The 20,172-nt window shown below is 43.2% G+C and overlaps 1 protein-coding gene and 1 long non-coding RNA gene across 4 annotated transcripts in view; one reads left to right on the top strand and one right to left on the bottom strand.

The window, feature by feature from the left end:
• FLT4 (fms related receptor tyrosine kinase 4) overlaps window positions 1-20,172 on the top strand; it is a 94,351-nt gene that overhangs the window by 68,231 nt on the left and 5,948 nt on the right. For all 3 annotated transcript variants that reach the window (XM_082211735.1, XM_082211733.1, XM_082211734.1), the window contains exons 12-28: window positions 1,026-1,134; window positions 3,028-3,387; window positions 4,079-4,225; window positions 5,901-6,032; window positions 6,342-6,448; window positions 7,389-7,524; window positions 8,134-8,238; window positions 9,961-10,074; window positions 11,229-11,317; window positions 12,353-12,509; window positions 14,089-14,183; window positions 15,899-16,021; window positions 16,835-16,946; window positions 17,735-17,834; window positions 18,166-18,271; window positions 18,957-19,096; window positions 20,015-20,135. In XM_082211735.1, the coding sequence (XP_082067861.1) occupies window positions 1,026-1,134; window positions 3,028-3,387; window positions 4,079-4,225; window positions 5,901-6,032; window positions 6,342-6,448; window positions 7,389-7,524; window positions 8,134-8,238; window positions 9,961-10,074; window positions 11,229-11,317; window positions 12,353-12,509; window positions 14,089-14,183; window positions 15,899-16,021; window positions 16,835-16,946; window positions 17,735-17,834; window positions 18,166-18,271; window positions 18,957-19,096; window positions 20,015-20,135 (2,253 nt within the window). The remainder of the gene's footprint in view (window positions 1-1,025; window positions 1,135-3,027; window positions 3,388-4,078; window positions 4,226-5,900; window positions 6,033-6,341; window positions 6,449-7,388; window positions 7,525-8,133; window positions 8,239-9,960; window positions 10,075-11,228; window positions 11,318-12,352; window positions 12,510-14,088; window positions 14,184-15,898; window positions 16,022-16,834; window positions 16,947-17,734; window positions 17,835-18,165; window positions 18,272-18,956; window positions 19,097-20,014; window positions 20,136-20,172) is intronic.
• On the bottom strand, window positions 8,298-18,950 carry LOC309526012. The gene is made up of 3 exons (XR_014216615.1): window positions 18,696-18,950; window positions 9,613-9,687; window positions 8,298-9,083 (listed from the first exon to the last, which is right to left on the bottom strand). It is a non-coding gene; the product is annotated as an uncharacterized lncRNA (long non-coding RNA).

Raw genomic sequence — 20,172 nt, 5'->3', positions numbered from 1 at the left:
ATGGCTGCCCAATTTAATTGGTGTAGAAATTTTTCATGTGCTTTCTTTCTGCAATTTTCTGGTTTAGTGCAAATCAGTGGGATCAAAGGCTGGGGGTGGGGTGGGGTGGGGAATCCTGCATTCAGGAGTGCACCAAAAACAGTTACGGGCACAGCTGGAAAAGCAATGAAAGCACCGAGGAAGTAGCAGGCATGGAAAGGGCAGTGGCAGAAAGTGAAAATTGATTTACCCATCCAAAACACACCAAAACAAATGATCTGAAACCCTGAGTGAAGTGGTTTGCAGCCAAATTTTCCCCAGTTTATCAAAGTATCCCCGTATTGCGTAAACCTAAATTTACAGGGGAGAAACACTGAGATTGGTGTTGTTTGAGGGTGACATCATGTGGACTAAGCAGATTAAATGGGAATGCAAACAGCTGCAAACACACTGAACTGTAGTGTGGACAAGCCTAGTGGTCCCACCCATACATTTCTCATCTGTTGCTTTTCCTATAGTTTGCACTACATCTGCAATCCTCTCTTTAAACAGGGACAAAAGATGGCATTTGTCTAGTGTACACCTCTTTGTTCCTGTCCTTGGCTTTTCCAAAATTCTGTGTCAGGTCATTATGCACCATCTGTTTGTGTATGGCTACTAACCCCCTTTCAACCTACTTCCCTGTAAGCAGAATGGCAGCACATAAATAAAGTTTGCTGCCCCTGATTTAACCCTTTTTATTGAGGGGAGTGTCTCAGTGCAACAGCAACATTTCAGTAGGGGAAGTGGTGAATGGAGATCACAGGACAATGCTGAATGATAAGCAAACTATCAGTGGAAACAAAATGAAGAGACAGGAGAAACTGGACAAAAATTGAATGGGTGGTGCAAACATACCCTTAAATATTTCATCATGCAATTCCCCAGAGCATAAGAATGAGGCTAGAGCATCCTCTTCCTTCCTGGAAGGTTGGTAAGAAGCTGAGAAGTCTTGCGTTTCCACATTTTAAATGTCATTCATGTTGCCCATTCTGTTTCTTTACCAGACGGTCAGCAAACTTATCATCCAAGAAGCCAACGTTTCTGTCATGTACAAGTGTGCAGCCTCTAACAAAGTTGGCCGTGATGAACGGCTCATCTATTTCTATGTAACTAGTGAGTATCATAAAGCATGTATGGGGGGGGGTGTCAGTCCTTTGTCTTTGCATCTGACCTTCGCTCACAGACCCTTTGAATGGTTCATGAGTGTTTTTAAAAGCATTACTGCCATGATGTGCTCACAATCAGACAGCACTGTGTGTGTGTGTGTGTGTGTGTGTGTGTGTGTGTGTGTGTTTCTATGGCCTCCTCAGGGACCGAAGATACAGATCACTGGAAGACATGGACCTTTTAATAAGGCCTAGTGGTGAATTAATTTTTTTCTCAGATTTCAAAATCTGTACAGTTTCAGATTATCAGATTTTTAATAATATAGGAGTTCCCTCAAACTTTGTCAAACCGTTGAGTTTGAGGGTAAATCTCTGACTTTGGTTCTTATAGTTTAGTCAGCAGAGCCACACATTTGCCACCTCAATTTGTCTTTCATTATCATGATCAAAATTTGAGCTTTGTAGCTGAAAGATGAGTTTTCAAATTGGGATTTCACAGAATCATAGAATTGTAGAGTTGGAAGGAACCCCCAGGGTCATCTAGTCCAACCCCCTGCAGTGCAGGTATCTCAACAAAAGCATCCTTAACAGATAGCCATCCAACCTCTGCTTAAAAACTTCCAAGGAAGGAGAATCCACCGTCAGTAGAAGGAGACTGTTCCACTGTCAAGCAGCTCTTACTGTCACAAAGTTCTTCCAGACGCTTAGTTGGAATCTCCTTTCTTGTAACGTGAAGCCATTGCTTTGGGTCCTAACCTGGAGCAGGATAAAACAATCTTGCTCCATCTTCCAAGTGGCAGCCCTTTACATGTTTGAAGATGGCTATCCTATCTCCTCTCACTGTCATCTTTTCAAAGCTAAGCATACCCAACTCCCTCAACTGTTCCTCATAAGGCTTGGTTTCCAGGCGCTTTTGAAAAAATCACTTTGCAGATGTTTATATTTGAGCATTCATCGTTTGATTTGCGATTTCATTTTTTCAAACTGGCTTCATCTGTAACAAAAACATGGGCCTCCACCTCCTTAGTAAAGTCTGCATCCAGAATAAAACATATCCACTATGAGATGTTAAAAAGCCAGGCTGGTTTCCACTGCAAATAAGAGTATGCAAGAGATGTCCTGGAGCTAGAAAAGAGAAAATACAAACTCAGTTCCTCTCTCATGCTTCCTGTGAGCAGATATTTGCTAGTGAAGAGATCAAAGCTCTCTTCCACGAAAATGCTGGAGCATGTATTTCCCAAGTGTTCCTGGTGCAGTAGCACCCCCTAGTGCCCTGTTGCTGAATAGACTCTCTGTGGTGTCCCAATTTCATTACATATTTAGGAAGTTGGGTTTTTGTCTCTTTAACAGATTTCTTCAACCAAGTTTGGGACTACAACTCCCCGGAGCACCTAGTGGACTGTGCTATGGAGTCAGCTTCCTGACACTGGTGTCACTTCCACTTCCCAGAGTAGAGCATCACAGTGGCAAGGTTGGGGCTGCAAAATCGCACCGGTGGGAGCTCCAAAGTGGCTCTGCTGGTGTGCCAACACAGCCCTGACCTTGCCACTCATAGTATAATAGTAAATCATAGTGTAATAGTAAATTATAAATCATATTATACTAAGTCATAGTATAATAGTAGTGATTTCCTCTTACCAGTGTTTGGCTTGTAGCTTTATTCATTGGTGGCTTTTTTCATTCTTCTCTGTGTGTGGACAAAGCCAAACCTTTCATTCAGCATATTTGAAGCGACCATTGTGCATTTAAATAAGCACATACAAGTAAGTGGTTTCTCCCATTCCTTAACCATACAGCCTTGAGCACATAGAATAGAATTCCATAAGCATAGCCTGAGACTGGTATTTCAGCTTTTGCAATTCCATCACACATCTGTTTCCTTCTCTTGTTTTCCTGACAGCCATCCCAAATGGGTTTGAAATTGAATCGCAGCCATCAGAAGAGCCCATTGAGGGGCAAGACCTGAGGCTAAGCTGCAATGCTGACAATTACACCTATGAGAACCTGCAGTGGTACCGACTCAACCTTTCAACGCTGCATGATGAAGAGGGCAACCCGCTGGTCTTGGACTGCAAGAATGTCCACCACTATGCGACAAAGATGCAAGGAGAGCTGCATTTCAAACCCAACTCCAATTATGCTGCTTTGACACTCACCATTCCAAGTATCTCACTAGAGGACGAAGGGGACTATGTGTGCGAAGTGCAAAACAGGGAGAACAGCGAAAAGCACTGCCACAAAAGATACATCTCTGTGCATGGTAAGGACCACTCTGAAAGTACTCGTCAGGTTAGTTGGCAGGACTTCATGATGCTGAAAGATGTATGGAAAAGAGAATGTTTGGCCATGACAAAGCAGTGGTAGCACAGGCTATAGGGAATTGCAGCCACTAGGGCTGCAGCCTAGATTGAGATTTATAATCTTTGGGCCACAGATTGATCCAGAAGGCACTTCTTTTTTGGACCATATATTCTTGTTATAATCCTGAGACAACATAGTTTGCACCAAAAGAAATAACAAGGGTAGGTGCTAGCCCTAATAGCTGGAGAAACATCAAGAAAAGGAGAAACTTAGACTAGGCGAAAGTAATAATTCCAATGCCAAATAAAATTATGTCCATTCATATGTCTGGTTTATTATTTCTGTATTTTTATGAGGCTGACTCGTGGTTTAAAATACCCAGTTTTACAATAATAAGGTTCATAGTGGTCCTGAACACGCCAGGAGTCTCATACTGGCAACAGCAGGAATCTTGTTAAACTTCTTACTAAAATTTCAAATATTGTTTCATGATTAACAAAATGCCCCCTGTCACAGCTGTAGTCCAGCTATATCAGAAGGACCAAATGTTTCCCACTCCTGCTATAGAGTGTTTCTTCTTTACTGTTCTGCCAAATTGTTGTTGTTTTTTTGGTTGATCACCTTCATTTACCATAACGTCCCTCTTTTAGCTCTAGAGGTCCCCAGGTTGAAGCAAAACCTGTCAAACATCTTGGTGAATGTGAGTGATTCCATAGAGATGCGCTGTAAAGTGGATGGCACACACATTCCAAACATCAGCTGGTATAAGGATGAGAAGCTTGTAGAAGAGGTCTCAGGTATGGCTGGTTGAAGATATTCATGGGGGAGGGAATGAGTAGCACATGAATTTTCCTGCTTCCTAGTGGAGCCTTGCAAGGCTCTGGGCTGGGATATTCAAATTCAAATTCAGGCTGGGTTGTATGCCCAGGCAACGGTGTGTTGGTGCATCCAGTTCAATAACATTCCAGGTGCCATACCAACACAAGTACATTGGCGTAGCCAGTGTGATGTTGTGAACAGAGTGTTAGATTTGTACAAGGAAATCCCACCCAGCTATCAAGCTCTTAGGAAGATTTTGGATCAGTTGCTTTCTCTCATCTTACCCTTCCTCACAGGGTTGTTTTGATGATAAAATGAGAGTGGAGAACAACTTATGTGTGCCTGCACAAGCCTACTAGAGCAAGGGTGTAATTAATTAATAAAGACTTTCCATACTTCTTGCTTTGCTTCCTCTGTGTACATATATCTGCAAACCTATACCAAGAGGCCTTATCAGTTATAGCTGTAATTAATGCACAGGAGCAGAGCAATTATAAAAGTTTATGCTACTGTAAAGATTGTGAAGATGTTTCCGAAGAACAAGCAGGCAACACAGATGTTATTCCTGCAGTTTGATTTAAGCCTCCTCTTCCCCACAAAATAATTACTTGCATCTTCATTTTAAACTTAAATTGAATTACATTTATATGAATTACATTTATATCCTACCTTTCTTCCGTTGTGGAACCCCAGGCACCATACATGTGGAATCCTTGTTGTCACACATCCAGGTACTGACCATACCCAGACCTGCTTAGCTTCAGCGCCATGTGGCCTCATGTACCTTCAACCCATCCCTTGGGAAATATGGGCAGCAATCCCAAGGAACTACTTGCATGCATGTAAAGGAACCACAGGCAATGCTTGAGCAGTCACTTCTGTTTTTGCTACTGAAATTCTGATAACTATGGGGCAGGATAAGATTAAACAGCTTACCTCATCAGTTGTGTGCTTAAAAGCTACAGGAAAATATTTGACTACATGGGCAGTTCCCATTCACCAAAGTAAATGGTGCATTTGGACTCCAGTTTCATTCTACTGACCTGCAGTGGCAAACCAATCAATTTTAAAATCTTTCTTAGAGACGATTTATGCCATAAAGATCATGGAGAAAACAAATTGTTCTATGGTTTGTTACTTTACCATTAATGTGTGTCATGTTATACTCTTTGACCACTGAAAACCTCCACAAGCTTCTTTTATTTGTATAGCCTTCAGGAGCTATCTAACTAGTTTCTGACTTTTATCCATAATGAGGTGGGCTAAAATAAATTCCAAAAGAAAATTGGGAATTGTAGGAGCTGCAAAAATTAAGAGTTGCAGAACTGTGAATTATGAAGCCACAACCTGTGATTTGTTTATATCTCCGTACTGCCGCACTGCATTTTGTGAAAACTACGTACTGCATCTGGGGGCTACTCTTTCACAAATATTACTTCATTGCTGGCGGATGAGGCATATGAAAGTGACCAAGTGCTGATTACAACAGCATGTGGCGAGCAGTGGTGAAAAGGACTGGTCCCAGTTTTATTTCCATACACTAATTTTAGTCCAGGTTTCCGCTTTGAACTAGGCCAAAGGCCTGAGGATCCCAGCCCTCCCTAGACACCACTAGTTCACACCTGAAAGCCCTTCCCCTTCTGCCTGTTTCAGGAATTGACCTGGCAGATTCCAATCAGAGGCTGAGTATCCAGAGGGTGAGAGAAGAGGATGCTGGCCTTTACCTGTGCAGTGTCTGCAATGCCAAGGGTTGTGTGAATTCCTCCGCCAGTGTCTCTGTAGAAGGTACTCTTACTAACTTCAACCCCCTAAGCCTGTAGAGGGAAATGTTATTTGAAAAGAAAGCAAAAGAAAGAAAGATGGATCCCATCAGAATAAAGGCCATGCCGAGACAACAGTACAAGATTCATCTTCCTTAACCCAAACTCTTAAAAAGAAATCATATTCTCCTATATTTATCCCAACTGGAAGGAAATCTAGAATATTCTCAACAATTTTTCCTCTGCTGTCCCTTGAAAATGCCCTTGGTTTTGTCATGTGCCTTTCAAACTTTATTCTCTTGCTAATTCTTATGCGGTTCTTTCTGACCTGTAGGGTCGGATGACAGGACCAATGTGGAGATTGTGATCTTAATTGGGACAGGTGTCATTGCCATCTTCTTTTGGATTCTCTTAATCCTCATCTTCTGCAACATCAAGCGAGTAAGTCTCCTGTGATCCTTCCAACAGAGCCTGATTTGGTGAACGGCAAACAGAATCACGAGCAAGAGATGATCCCATAGAACCTCAGGCCTGGGGCCCAAACGTGGCCTTCAATGACTCTCTTTCTTGCCCTCTACACCTCCTCACTGGCCAGTCTTCATGCTTCAAGTGGTTTTGCTTGGCTGGAAAGTGTCCTTGAACTCTGATAGTGCCTTTTGCTAGCCTTAACGGACAAGAGAGAGAGCTGTACAAGTTTATGTAGAAACTAGCCTATTACACAAAGGTCAAAATCCACCCACTACTAGCATGTGGCCCTTGAAATGTTGCCCAGAAGGGAATGTGGCCCTTGGGATAAAAAAGGTTCCCCGTCCCTGCCATAGGATGGCTTTGTCTCCCTTCTCTACATTCCCACTGCCTTATGTTTGCAGTTTGCCCCATTCACCTAAGGTAGAGAAGTATCTGGTTTCCAACAGAATGAGAAATCACCTTGGTAACCACCGCTGAATACAGATTGCATTGCCATGGGAGGGTAACCAAGGAAAGGTGGTATATAAATGTAAAAAATAAATTAGGGCTCTCCTTTATTTAAATAACTGCAGACTCATAGAATCATAGAATTGTAGAGTTAGTTTCCTTTGTTTCAACAGTCTGGTTAGTTTAGCTGAAGGATGAACCCTTGTTGTGTACAATTTCTTGTGAAGGAAATGATTTAGAGGGAAATGGATAAAATTGCAATATATCCTGAGCTAATAGTAACAGTTTTCTTTCAACTGGGATGGGGGGACTGAGACATGGATGTTGAAATGTCAGACCATCTACTTCCCCCTTTTGCTTTGTCAAGCAAAGCCCAATGTATAGGTTCAAGACACGAGGAAAATTGCACAGTAATAGGGGCCCGTTGCAAAACAACAGATTTACCAGCATCTCTCCCTCCCCGCAGCCTGCTCATGCAGATATCAAGACGGGCTACCTTTCTATTATCATGGACCCAGGTGAAGTTCCCTTAGATGAGCAATGTGAATACCTGCCCTACGATTCCAGCAAATGGGAATTCCCTCGGGAGCGACTTCGACTCAGTAAGGTTCAGCATGTTGTTTGCTGCTAAGTGAAGAATATGTTTAGTTCTCCCCCCCCCCCCTTTCCAGCTTGCCATTACAAATCCAAGTGCCATTTATGAAAGTTGGTTTGCACCACAAAATAACTAAAGAAGCCATTGTCTATTCAGTCTCAGAATGCAGCACATTCTAGAACAGCCCATGCACCCAGCCTCTGTAGGGCTGCCAGAAATGCAGGCATTGATGGAACGATTATGAAGTTCTCATACCTATGCAGTATAGCCTCACCTTTCCCATGCGCTCTGGTCAACAGCAACAAAAACGACACCTCATTTTCAGCTATCTGTTTCCTTCCTCTGCTTTGTTGACTCTGCGTCTGTCTCACTTCCTCCCCTCTCTCTAAAAATACAGACACCTGGAGATGGTGAAAATGCCATTCTTTCCTCTTCCTTTTTTCACACCTTTTCTTCTTTTTTGTCCCAGTTTCCTGTTTTGTTTTGATCCCATTCAATGACTGTTACAGTCATTACATGAAATGAGTTCATCTAACTGCACCCTGGCCATTTTTTTTTTAAACGCTGTCTCTCTTCTCTCCCCCCCCCCCAAAAAAAAAAAACTTTCTTTTTTCAGGTAAAGTCCTGGGCCATGGAGCCTTTGGGAAAGTGATGGAAGCCTCTGCATTTGGAATTAATAAGAGTAACAGCTGTGAGACAGTGGCAGTAAAAATGCTCAAAGGTAGGCGTGGTAAATGACATCAAAGTATTACTAGAAACATTCACTTGGTTATTTTTTTTCTTTCTGGAAGTCCATTTCTCCATGATTTAAGCAAATCCCTCATCATCTCCCAACCCTAACCCCCAATATGTGCTTCTGCCAGCAGGATCCACTAAGCTGATCTTCCTCTGTAGAAGTAATTAGCTATAGCCTTTTCTGAATCTTCAGTTTCTTAGCCTTTGACTGTTTGTCAGTCAGTAACTGCTAAACAGTGTCCCATTCCTCCCAATACAGCTGGGCAGGGAGTAAGGGGAAGGTGGCCTTCTTCAAACAGAGCTGACCTACAGAGGCTCTAAAAGTCAGATCAACATCAGATCCAATAAAATGAGGGCAGAGAGGATTCTCCATAACCCGTGAATATAGATGACCCAAGTGATAACTTACTATAGCGTGCATGGAACCAGTTGGTGAGCCAGCTGTTTATATTGGTAAAAACCATTTTGTTATTGGATTATCAGATGGGTACTCAATACCATGGTAAGTTACCACTAGGTAAACTGTCATCTCTGTTCTCCCAGGGAGCCAATGAGTCTCAGAACAAAATGTTACAGTGCCCAAAGATTGATTACAGGAGAGAAAAAGTTCAGCTGAGATAATGTAGATGATAACAAGGAGGAAACAGATGTAAGTGACATACTTTAATGGAACAACAATAGAATAGTTATCTCAGTAGACAAGAATAGCGTTGCATAGATTCTCCAGGTAGGAACCTTCATATAGCAGCTGTTCAGGGAAACCTCTTGGTATACCTTGCGCTGTCAGAATTAACCACAGTGCTGCAGTCAGGCATTAAGCTGTGGTTCCATCTGTTACAATCAGAACCAAAAAGAATCCAAATCCCTTGAAATTAGAGCTTTCCATAAATGTTTGTAGTCATAATTTCAAATGGCCAAGAGCAATTCAGGTAGGGATTTCTGCAAAGGCCACCCAATGTTCCTGTTCCATCTCCAGGGCTTGTGGACATCCACACTTGGCTTAGGGGACATGGGGGTGGGGGTGGGAAGTCTGGCTGCATGAGTAGAATTTAGTACTACACTGAATTCCATCCCATATTTATAATTATTTTTCTTAAGCTTTCTTAAGTTTCACTTATATAATAGCAGAGCATGACACATTTTAATGTACTGGCACTGCTGTACAGGCCCAGTGAATGTATGATGGTGGCTGCATTGTATGGCATTCTTAAAGTTCAAGCCTCTACGTCTTTTCTTAGAAGCAAGTCCCATTGAGTTTAGTGTGAGTACATTTACTCCCAATGTACTGAGCTGAAAGAGGCAGATGTTTGAATAACAAAGCCTCTGCTGCACTGGTGTCAACAAACAAAAAAGAATTTACTGTCAAGAGAAGTTGTCCATGCTATGTAGTTGCAAAGACTACGCTTTCCTCTCCTCTCTCTTAGAAGATGGGATGCTGAATGAAGAAATTAATATTTTGTTTTGGATGAATCATATCAAGCTTTGCAAAATAACATTTGCAAACAATTTCTTAAAGCAAGCTATATCTAGCTATCTAGCTATCATCTATCTATATCTATCATCTATATCTATCATCTATCATCTATCATCTATCATCTATCTATCTATTTATCATCTATCTATCTCAGGAATGGTTTTGGGTGACAGATATGTGCTATCTAGAATGCTAGAAGTGGCAATTAAGGGATAATTTTAACATTGTTTTCAGAGGGAGCTACTGCAAGTGAACACAAAGCGCTTATGTCAGAGCTGAAGATCCTCATCCATATTGGAAACCATCTGAATGTGGTTAACCTGCTGGGTGCCTGCACCAAACCTAACGGTAAATATTGCAGCCAAAGCCGGGGAGGAGGGGATTAACAGTGTGAATGTGGTTAGAAAGACATGGCACCAGCTTGGGATAGAAATAGCCACAACTCTATTGGCACAGGCATTGGGCATGGATCCTGAATCAGCTAACCCAACTACCGACTGATATTGCCATCAGAGTCGTACAAGGTGAGAGGATAGCCTCCACTGATGCAAATCTAACAAGGAAATCCCACCAGGATGCCATTCAGGATGTTCTGTGGTCCAGGTTTTTGGACAGAACCCTACCTCCTTTACCAGATTGCCTTGAGTTTAGCCTGATATTTGGGGGGTGGAAAACCTACCCAGCCCAAGCTTTTGTCTAAGGAGCCAACCCAATGCCTTTTTTCACAAAAGTGATAATTGCTATGAGGAAGGCAAAAAAAACCCAAACTGGCCCGATACATCTGCAGGAAAATTCCTTCCTGCTCATGAATACAACGACTGAGAAATTCAACAGCAGGGTCCTGTACATGCGCTGCCCTTTTCCCATTGGGCAAAGCCACAAAATACAGAGAGGGTGGGTGGGATATCCGTTCCGGACTGTGCTGCTGGATAGTAATGCAGTCAACTTTTATGCCTCGCTGACATTAGCTAGATGTGTGGGGTGATGACCTCCCACCCTTGGTCTTCCTAGTGCTTCCCCAGGCCTCAACTGCTGCCACTGTCTTGATCACCTTGCATGTAAAATAAAAATGGTACGAGAGCCATCCCACATTGTCCCTGTACAGCAGGATAGGGAACCTCAGGCACAGAGGTCAAATATGGCCCTTCAGGCCTCTCTGTCTGTCCCTTGAGACACTCTTGACGCCACATTGCCCCTGCTCTGCCTCCTCCTTGAATGCTTTTACCAGGCTATAATGTATATTTGAATTCTGATCATGCTTCTTGCTCACCCTGATGGGGCGTGTGTCAATAAATTAACATTTGTTGCTCCACCCACTTTTGCTCCTGGCCCCACCCACCACTCCCTGTGGCCTTCATAAGCTTGTCTAGAGCGAAACGCAGCTAGAAGCACAGGGTATATACCATGTGGATAGTATGGTGTGAAAGACAAAGCAATCCAAATTTCTTACGCATAAGCCTGCCTGAAAGAAACACACTTTCTTCTTGACTTCTCTACTGCAGGTCCCCTCATGGTTATTGTTGAATTCTGTAAATATGGAAACCTCTCCAATTATCTGCGGACCAAACGGGAAGGGTTCAGTCCTTATAGGGTATGTGACTGACATTATCTTGGCAATAATTATAACTCTGTTTTCATAGGATAGGCTGAACATCATCATCATCATATCACTGAAGAAAAATCACTTGCTTAAGCATGTTTCAGTCCCTCTGAACACTATGGCTTGGTGTGTAAATAAAAAGGCTGAGGTGCCAGCTAGATGTGATGTTTGGACATAGTTCTGATGTACAACTGTAAAGTGGCAGAAACAATCTAGAGTAGAGGAGGAGGAGCTGGAAAACTGCTGCTGCTTCCCCTGCCCTTACCCACAGGTTTTGCCTCCTTTACTGTGTCCCCCAATCATGTTTTTCCTCGCTAGGCCCACATTCAGTCTAGGGGCCTGCGCTGGAGAAAGGAGATGAAGGGGGTTGTGGTGTTAAGAGCGACCGGACAAACCAGGATCCAGCATCCTCCTTCACCTGCTCTGCTCTTTCTGCTTCACACTTTCCCCTGCCAGGAGGCCCATAGGCAGCATACCTCCAAATGTCAGTTGCAGGAGAACAACAGTCGTAGAAGGATGCTGCTCACATGCCCTGTTTTTGCAGCCTTCCCAGGGGCATCTGGTAGGCTGCTGGAATAGATGGACATTTGTTCAGGGCTCTCCTGATGTTCACCATAATACTTTACAGCTCAGTAACAAATGAGCCTTCTGACACCTGGGTCTGCTTCTCCGCTTCTAGTCAGTCGCTCCTAAGTGGAGGATAGAGCTTCTGGGCTGCTTAACCTGAGCTGAGATTAAATCACTGCAGCATAAGCATGAAGACTTTTCCACACTTCCACTTGTGCCATGCCTAAAAAGTACAGATTCAAGCAGTTTTCCCCTGGTCCCGCTCCCTTCCAAAGGAAAACCCAGTGTTTAGCGATAGATCGGAACAAATGGCAATCTGAGGGAAACCCAAATCGCTGTTTGCTCAGATTGAGCACTAAAAAGCGGTTTTCCCTAGGGGAAAGCAGTGGGACAAGGGGAGGTGTGGATAAGCCCACAGTCTGCCTCATGGTAATCCTTGTGATGGGGTGTGCTTCCTAGGAAAAATCTCCCCGACTACGCGTCCAAGTTCGTTCTATCGTGGAAGCTGTCAGAGCAGACAGAAGGAGTCGGTCTGGTACCACTGACAGTGCAATTCTTAATAGACTTCTGATGAACAAGAGCCAGGCAGCACCGCCGCCACCTCTCATACAAGAAGGTAAAGAACTCACTGAATCTTCATGGGCGGAGGGGAGCAAGGAATTTAGGGAACTTGAAAGAAAGTGTGCAGGATTTCTTTAAGCGCACATGAGGGTTGGGCCAGTGGCAGAGTGGATAATGTTCCCTTTTAGAGACCTGGAAGCAGATGGAAAGGGAGGGAGCCAGACTTTATGGGTATTCATCACAGCTCACGTGCAAGGTGGGAAGAACTTGAGGAACCCAAAAGAATGCACTGAAGAGGAAGCTGGGGGCATTGGTCCTTAGCGACCCTAGTCTGTGTAACAAGTGCAAAGGAGTACAGCCTGCACAGCAGCCTACACTGAGTTTATTGAGAGGTGCAAAGGGTAAGATTCCACTCTGTTCCTTGACCATAAAAATCTAGGTTAGAGAGTATGGAACAAAGCCATGGAGGGCCCTGGAGCTTCCCTTGGAGGCCTTATGCTCCCTTCACCAGGCAGTCAGATGACCATATATCATGTGCAACTTAAATGTGTGCCTTGTATAGAAATTTTGAGGGCATTAAAAACATTGAATACTAACAATATTTGTAAAAATTAAAGAGGTTTATACAGCTTTACAACTGCACAAACATAAATAGTAATTGTTCTAAGTACTGCATGAGGACAGCAACAAATTCAATCACAGTCATACAAAATGCATGTGCTTAATGTTGATTAGTAAATATAGATCCAATTCTCAGACCTTTCCTGTTTCTCTGTTAGTCTCCCAAAGATTTTGTAGGAGCAAAGGAATCCCTTCTAAAGAGAATGATTCCTAGGCTTTCCTAGTACAGTAAACCACTGTTCTTACCCCATGAATATATATAACTTTCCATAATAATCTACAGAACTACCTAAAGATGATTAGCCCCTAGTCAAATGGCAAGTTTATAAATCTACAAAAGTCAGCAATCTGCAATGTCTTAATCAGGCAGTACCTCAGCCAAGTAAAATGATTTTCCTGGAGGCAGGCAGTTTTCCTATCTGTCTGGCACTGAAATACAGTTTTCTTCATCAGGAAGATGTTGTTGTTGTTGTTTAGTCATTTAGTCGTGTCTGACTCTTCGTGACCCCATGGACCAGAGCACACCAGGCACTCCTGTCTTCCACTGCCTCCCGCAGTTTGGTCAGGAAGATACTAAGCCCTGTCTTTATTCTCAGCTATAGGCCTCACATCTGCTTGAAGTGTCTCTCATAATGAATATCTCTGTAGGTTTCAGTACCACCTTTCCATTTATGCGGAGACAATATCCCTAGTGCAGAGTCCTCATCAATTGTATAAAGTCAGGCTGTGCTTTCAGCAACACAAATGGTTAATGATAATCATTTTTAATATTAGGCATACAGCTACACAGGCTTAAGTTCTGTTAAGCTTGTACTTAACCATGTATAGCTTTGTCTTTGATTGCTATCACTGTTCCCAGTTATCTGTCCCTACTTAGCCAGCAAGTCTAAGATTTCTCTAGGACACTCTGAAGAAAATCATTTTAGGCAAAAGCTGGCTGACCTGGAGATAGTTGTCTTTTTGACTGCCACAAACCTTCAGAATGTAACTTCCTTTCTTGCACATTTGTACAGTGGATGATTTGTGGCAGAGCCCTCTGACAATGGAAGATCTGATCTGCTACAGTTTTCAGGTGGCACGTGGTATGGAGTTTTTAGCTTCCAGAAAGGTAAGCACTCCACATACTTACCCTGACTCACCCCCCCCCTTTGGTTGGTTGGTTGGTTGGTTTTGTTGTTGTTGTTGTTGTTGTTGTTTTGTCTACAATCTTAACAGAGGGGATATAATAAGAGATTTATAAAACAATGTGTGGTGTGAAGAAAATGGGCAGAGAGAAGCATTTCTCCTTCTCTTGTACTAGAACTTTGAGTCATCCAGTGAAGTGGACTGACAGTAGATTCAGGATAAGTAAAAGACGGTACCACTTCACAAACTGCATAATTTGTGCTGCCACAAGGTGTGCCGATGGCCATGTACACACTTTATACACATTCAAGAAGGAGCAATCTAACCATGTTTTTAAAGACATGGTGGATGATATTTAGTACATCCAATTTGAGAGACAGTACCCCATATGCTAGGGACACGGGTGGCGCTGTGGGTAAAAGCCTCAGCGCCTAGGGCTTGCCGATCGAAAGGTCGGCGGTTCGAATCCCCACGGCGGGGTGCGCTCCCGCTGCTCGGTCCCAGCGCCTGCCAACCTAGCAGTTCGAAAGCACCCCCGGGTGCAAGTAGATAAATAGGTACCGCTTACCAGCGGGAAGGTAAACGGCGTTCCGTGTGCTGTGCTGGCTCGCCAGATGCAGCTTTGTCACGCTGGCCACGTGACCCGGAAGTGTCTCCGGACAGCGCTGGCCCCCGGCCTCTTGAGTGAGATGGGCGCACAAACCCCAGAGTCTGTCAAGACTGGCCCGTTCGGGCAGGGGTACCTTTACCCTTACCCCATATGCTAAGAGACGCGGGTGGCGCTGTGGGTTAAACCACAGAGCCTAGGGCTTGCCAATCAGAAGGTCAGCGGTTTGAATCCCCATGATGGGGTAAGCTCCCATTGTTCGGTCCCAGCTCCTGCCCACCTAGCAATTCAAAAGCACATCAAAGTGCAAGTAGATAAATAGGTACCATTCCGGCGGGAAGGTAAATGGCATTTCCGTGCGCTGTTCTGGTTCGCCAGAAGCAGCATAGTCATGCTAGCCACATGACCCAGAAGCTGTACACCGGCTCCCTCGGCCAATAAAGCGAGATGAGCGCTGCAACCCCAGAGTCAGTCTGGACCTAATGGTCAGTGGCCCTTTACCTTTACCTTTACCCTGTATGCTAATTGTGATCTTGTTCTCTGAGTGTGTAGTAAAAACTGCACCATCCACAAACAAGGGGGAGGTAGTGGCATGCTTGGACAGTCACAAGGTTTGCAGAAGTACAAAAAAATCATTTGAAAAAATCCATAAAGGGAGGGGTGGATCCCAAAACAGTCCAATGAAGACTGAGCATGGTCAGTGGAGACAACAGGATGCAGACAGATTGTTGGGGTAGAGGAACAGAAAATGAAGGGGGTGGAATGGAGTATCCTGGATAAGGGCATGGCTGACTGGAAAATTGATCCATGCTGCCATTGTGTGATTGTATTCCAATAGAGGGCTGTTGCTTTCAAGCCCTGCCTGCTCACACTGGGTGGCTTGTAAGCACTCCCCAAAGGAGCTATTACTTGTCCTGAACACAGGGATTACTAGAATATCTTCATAGGATCAATGATCTGCTTTTGACTTACTTTGAGAGAAAAGGCCTGAATGAAACTTCTATACTTGTTCATAGTTTCTGATACCCCACCATTTCCACACTGGAATCTATATTTCTGATGATGTCTCCCCTTTTTTCCTTTTCCTTTAGTGCATCCATAGAGACTTGGCAGCGCGCAACATCTTGCTATCAGAAAACAATGTGGTGAAGATCTGTGACTTTGGTCTGGCTCGGGACATCTATAAGGATCCTGACTATGTCAGGAAGGGCAGCGTGAGTTGTGGCTCATGGATATGGGGAACTGGAATTGGCTTTAAAAGTTTATAGTCAGTCAGTGCCTTCAGTATATGTTTGCTTATGACCAGTTCTCACTGAAATACAGAGAGGATGTTTATCGTCTGTTCTTATAGTTGATACGAAGAGGAATGGAGTAGAGAAATAAAATGGTTAAGAGGCTTTGTCTAATGCACTTCCTTGGCACAAAATATGCATTTTGTTCCGTGTAAGAGACAGACAGTATAGAGGGTAGCACTTAGCCTTGCCATCTGTAGTGTAGGGCTACTTGATTTCACCTGTCATCTGCAATAAACATCATGCTTCCCTCACCTGAAAGATGTTCATATGTTTTCTATTTAGCTGTGCATCCTCAACTGAATTAAAGCCTAGGTCCCTATAACTGCATTAGCTCACAATTATTTATTGCTACACTTTGTATACAGTATTTTGAAATGTGTGCAAAATATCAGCTTTCCATCTGTTGTGGAAGTATTCATAACCTCATTAAGTTAGTGAGTGAATGAAGCCCAAGCAACTAAGGATTGTAACTCCCATGATTCCTGACTATTGGCCTGGGGCTGATGGCCAGCAACATCTGGATGGCCACAGATTAACCACCTCTGATCTAGGTAGATAATATCAAACTACATCTTCCTAATCTGCACCTAAATAGATATTCACTTAATTTGGTGCCTGTCTGCATGAGCCACTATAAGATGTTCAGAGATTTTTCTGTGGGTTTTCTTATTTAGTTGCTATTAACCTTTTTCTGAGCTGTAATAGCCATTCACATTTAATTCTCTTCCATAGGCTCGTCTCCCACTAAAGTGGATGGCTCCAGAAAGCATCTTTGACAAAGTCTACACCACCCAGAGTGATGTCTGGTCATTTGGAGTCCTCCTATGGGAGATCTTCTCACTAGGTGAGCACTGATGAATAGTTGAACTCTCCCCTGGGCCACCCATACTTTTACAAGCATGTGACTTTGAAGGTAGGTTGCTGGAAGGGCCCCCTAAGTCTCCTTATTTTACCTACCTTACCACTCCAGTTGCATCTATTCTGCTAATTGTTTTGGGTTGTCATGCTTGTGCAAGGACGTCTACCTAAGCAATAGGACTCTTTCTCTCCGCATGAACCCCAACCTACCCAGATCTGTTCTGGGGGGTTCCTCTAACCATCCAGAGGAAATTGGGAGGGAGCTTGGGGGGAGGTGGAGAGAGGGAAAAGAGAGGAAGTCCCGTTGAGCAGGTAGATGCAACACTTTGCTACATGTAACCTGCAGCACACCTGCTTCATGCATTACAAAGCCTACTTTTGGATCTTAGCACCCCGAATGCATATCCCAGAAACCTCCTGTCTCAAATTTATCAACTAGGTTTCAATTCTATAGAATTTCTTTACAGAAAGTTAGCCTTTCCTTTTTGTGCATAGATAAAGGCCTAAACCAATACTGACTAGTTCTTGAGCAACATTTTGATTCCAGTACTTGTAGCATTGGCCCTGTCTAAGTAGGCTACTTCAGATTCCTTAAAGTGAGTGTAAAATAACAGGTGAGACAGAGGAGCACTCACACAATATAAGAAAAATAGGGATATCTCTGTGAGTTCTCTCACAGTGTAAAAGTACAGATGGGGCATTTTTGCAGATGCAAGTTCTCTTTCATCTTTCCTTCATGCCCCTGCCTGACAAACTGTGGATTATCTTCTTCAGGTGCCTCCCCATACCCTGGAGTCCAGATCAATGAAGAATTTTGCCAGAGACTGAAAGATGGCACCAGGATGAGAGCTCCAGAATATGCCACTGCAGAAATGTGAGTCAGAGCACTTGAAAACATGGCCAGCAGCAAAAAATAATAATACTGTAGTCAACAAAATATAGATCCATAGAAGTTCCCAAGATCTGAAGCCTATTTTCTTCCTCTGCTTTGGCTAGTGTGCTGAAGGCTCAACATGATATAGCCATTTAAACTGTTTCATTTGCTTCTGTAGTAACACTGCTGGTGCTCAAGTCCAGCATTTACCTTAAGGAGAGGCTTTCCCTTTGCAGCAGTTTCCAAATTCTAGCTTTGTATTTGATTGACAGTTATAGGATGAAGAGATTGATCAGCTTTATGCAAAGGCTTGTTCTGTTTTTCTCTGCAGTTACCGTATAATGCTAAGCTGTTGGTATGGTGATCCCAAGGAAAGACCAACATTCTCAGACTTGGTGGAGATCCTGGGGAACCTTCTTCAGGAGAATGTCCAGCATGTAAGTTCTCATTTGTAATCATAGCTCAGAAACCAGCTGCAAAAGCCAGCTATGTGCAAGGAGTTATTTCTTTGGTGAGCTGCTGAGTAAACATTTAGATACAGTGGAGATGGGGAGCCTTTTTGTCTGGCAGCCCAACTTTGACAGTTGAATGTGATTAAGCTTAGAAGACTAGCATCAAATCTCTTTCCTTCTCTCTCTCTCTCTCTCTCTCTTCAGAGGTTTTCCAACACACATGCTGCCCTCTTTTACCTTAGTGCCTTTCTAATAGTGCTTGGAGGAAAGCTTAAAACCAGATATTGTTTCAGAAATATACATCCTTACTTATCTTGTACCCCAGGACATTTGGTACAATTGGACTGTGGAGTTGATGCCACCAGCAAATAGTTAAATGGGTTGGATGACAGAAGTGGGTGTTCCTTACCTTTTATTTGCAAGTCAGGATATTGGGAGATGAAAGCATTGTATAAAACAGTTTGATCTATTTGCTTTCCTTATGAAATTCATCTACCCATTATTCCTCAGAAGTATGTGTCTGCACAGCCATTAACGGCTATCCTCTTTTTTCCTGGAGGAGAAAATGGGAGCAGGGGTAGAACTACCGTTTATTCACTCTCATTGTTGCTGCTTCTGGCAAATTCTTCAATTTTCCTGGCACATAACTACTTATTTAAATTCCCATTAGGAAGGGAAGGATTATATCCCACTTAATGACTCTCAGAGTTCTGAAGATGATGGCTTCTCCCAGGTAGCTTCCTCCATCCAGCAGAATTCTGATGAAGAGGAATTTGACTTGAGGATGCACTGTCACAATATAGCAGCAAGGTAAGTCCCTGCTGAATCCTGAAAGAGTCAAGCTGAGGGATGGCCAAACTTAGAACAAAGGCTTTTAGAAAGGCAGTATTATCTCACATCAAACATTTTTATATCATTAGGCTACGAACAATATTTTCAGCCATAACTACTTCTCATGGATGTTACGCATTTGACTTGGACCCCTGCCCTCCCCAAAATACAGTTTATCTGTTGCTTGATAATAAAACAGCAAGATTTGCTCTATACATGTCCAGATAATATACATGTGGGACAATAAAGATTTTTTGCTAGACTGGAAAAGCTGGGTACCCCAAGCACTAAAAAATGGAAGGCCATTGATGCACAATATTTGTCTTCATCTTGGAGATGCAAAGTGACAGTAGCTATGGGGGTGGCATAGGAAGAGAGACATGTCATTTCCACCCAAAGCATCAACATCCCCAGTCACAGCTGGTGAATCCTGCTTCATGTTGCTACATTCAAATCACTGCTGTGATAATCACAAGGTTATTCTAAGGGATAAACCAGGCACTCTATGCAATCTATGTGTAGCAGTGGAAGAATGGCAGGGGGAGGGGGATTCTTAAAATTTCCCTGCCATCCATATTCCTGTTCAAAACCAGCCCTCAACCAGCTTTTCATCCTTGAGGACTGGGAAAAGTGGCTTCTCCCAGGCTACTTTTCCTTTCCTGAAGCTACATAAATCTGTGTGCAATGTCTACTTAGGCCTTAAACATACTTCTTGAGGAGCAAGGGGAAAGGGTAATAACACATTCAGACTATGCTAGGTTTTTTCTGCAGAATTTTATGTTTTAACTGACTCAGTATTGCTGACCAGAAGAGCACAAAGTGAAGATTTCCTTATTTAATGTGTATGTTCCACCAGTATCTTTTCTGATTCACCCTTTACTTTATGTCCTTTCCCAGATATTATAACTGTGTGTCTTTCCCTGGCTGTTTAACTGGTGGGAATCAGATAAGGTGTCCATCCAGAATAAAGACTTTTGAAGAATTTCCTATGACACAAACCATGTATAAAGCACATCCGGTGAGTGGAGCAAAGTGGTAGTGAGACAGAAGGAAAA

Source organism: Podarcis vaucheri, assembly GCF_965113315.1.
Source record: "Podarcis vaucheri genome assembly, chromosome: 2".
NCBI classification, from domain to species: Eukaryota; Metazoa; Chordata; class Lepidosauria; order Squamata; family Lacertidae; genus Podarcis; species Podarcis vaucheri.
This window is presented reverse-complemented; position numbering and strand designations above follow the sequence as displayed.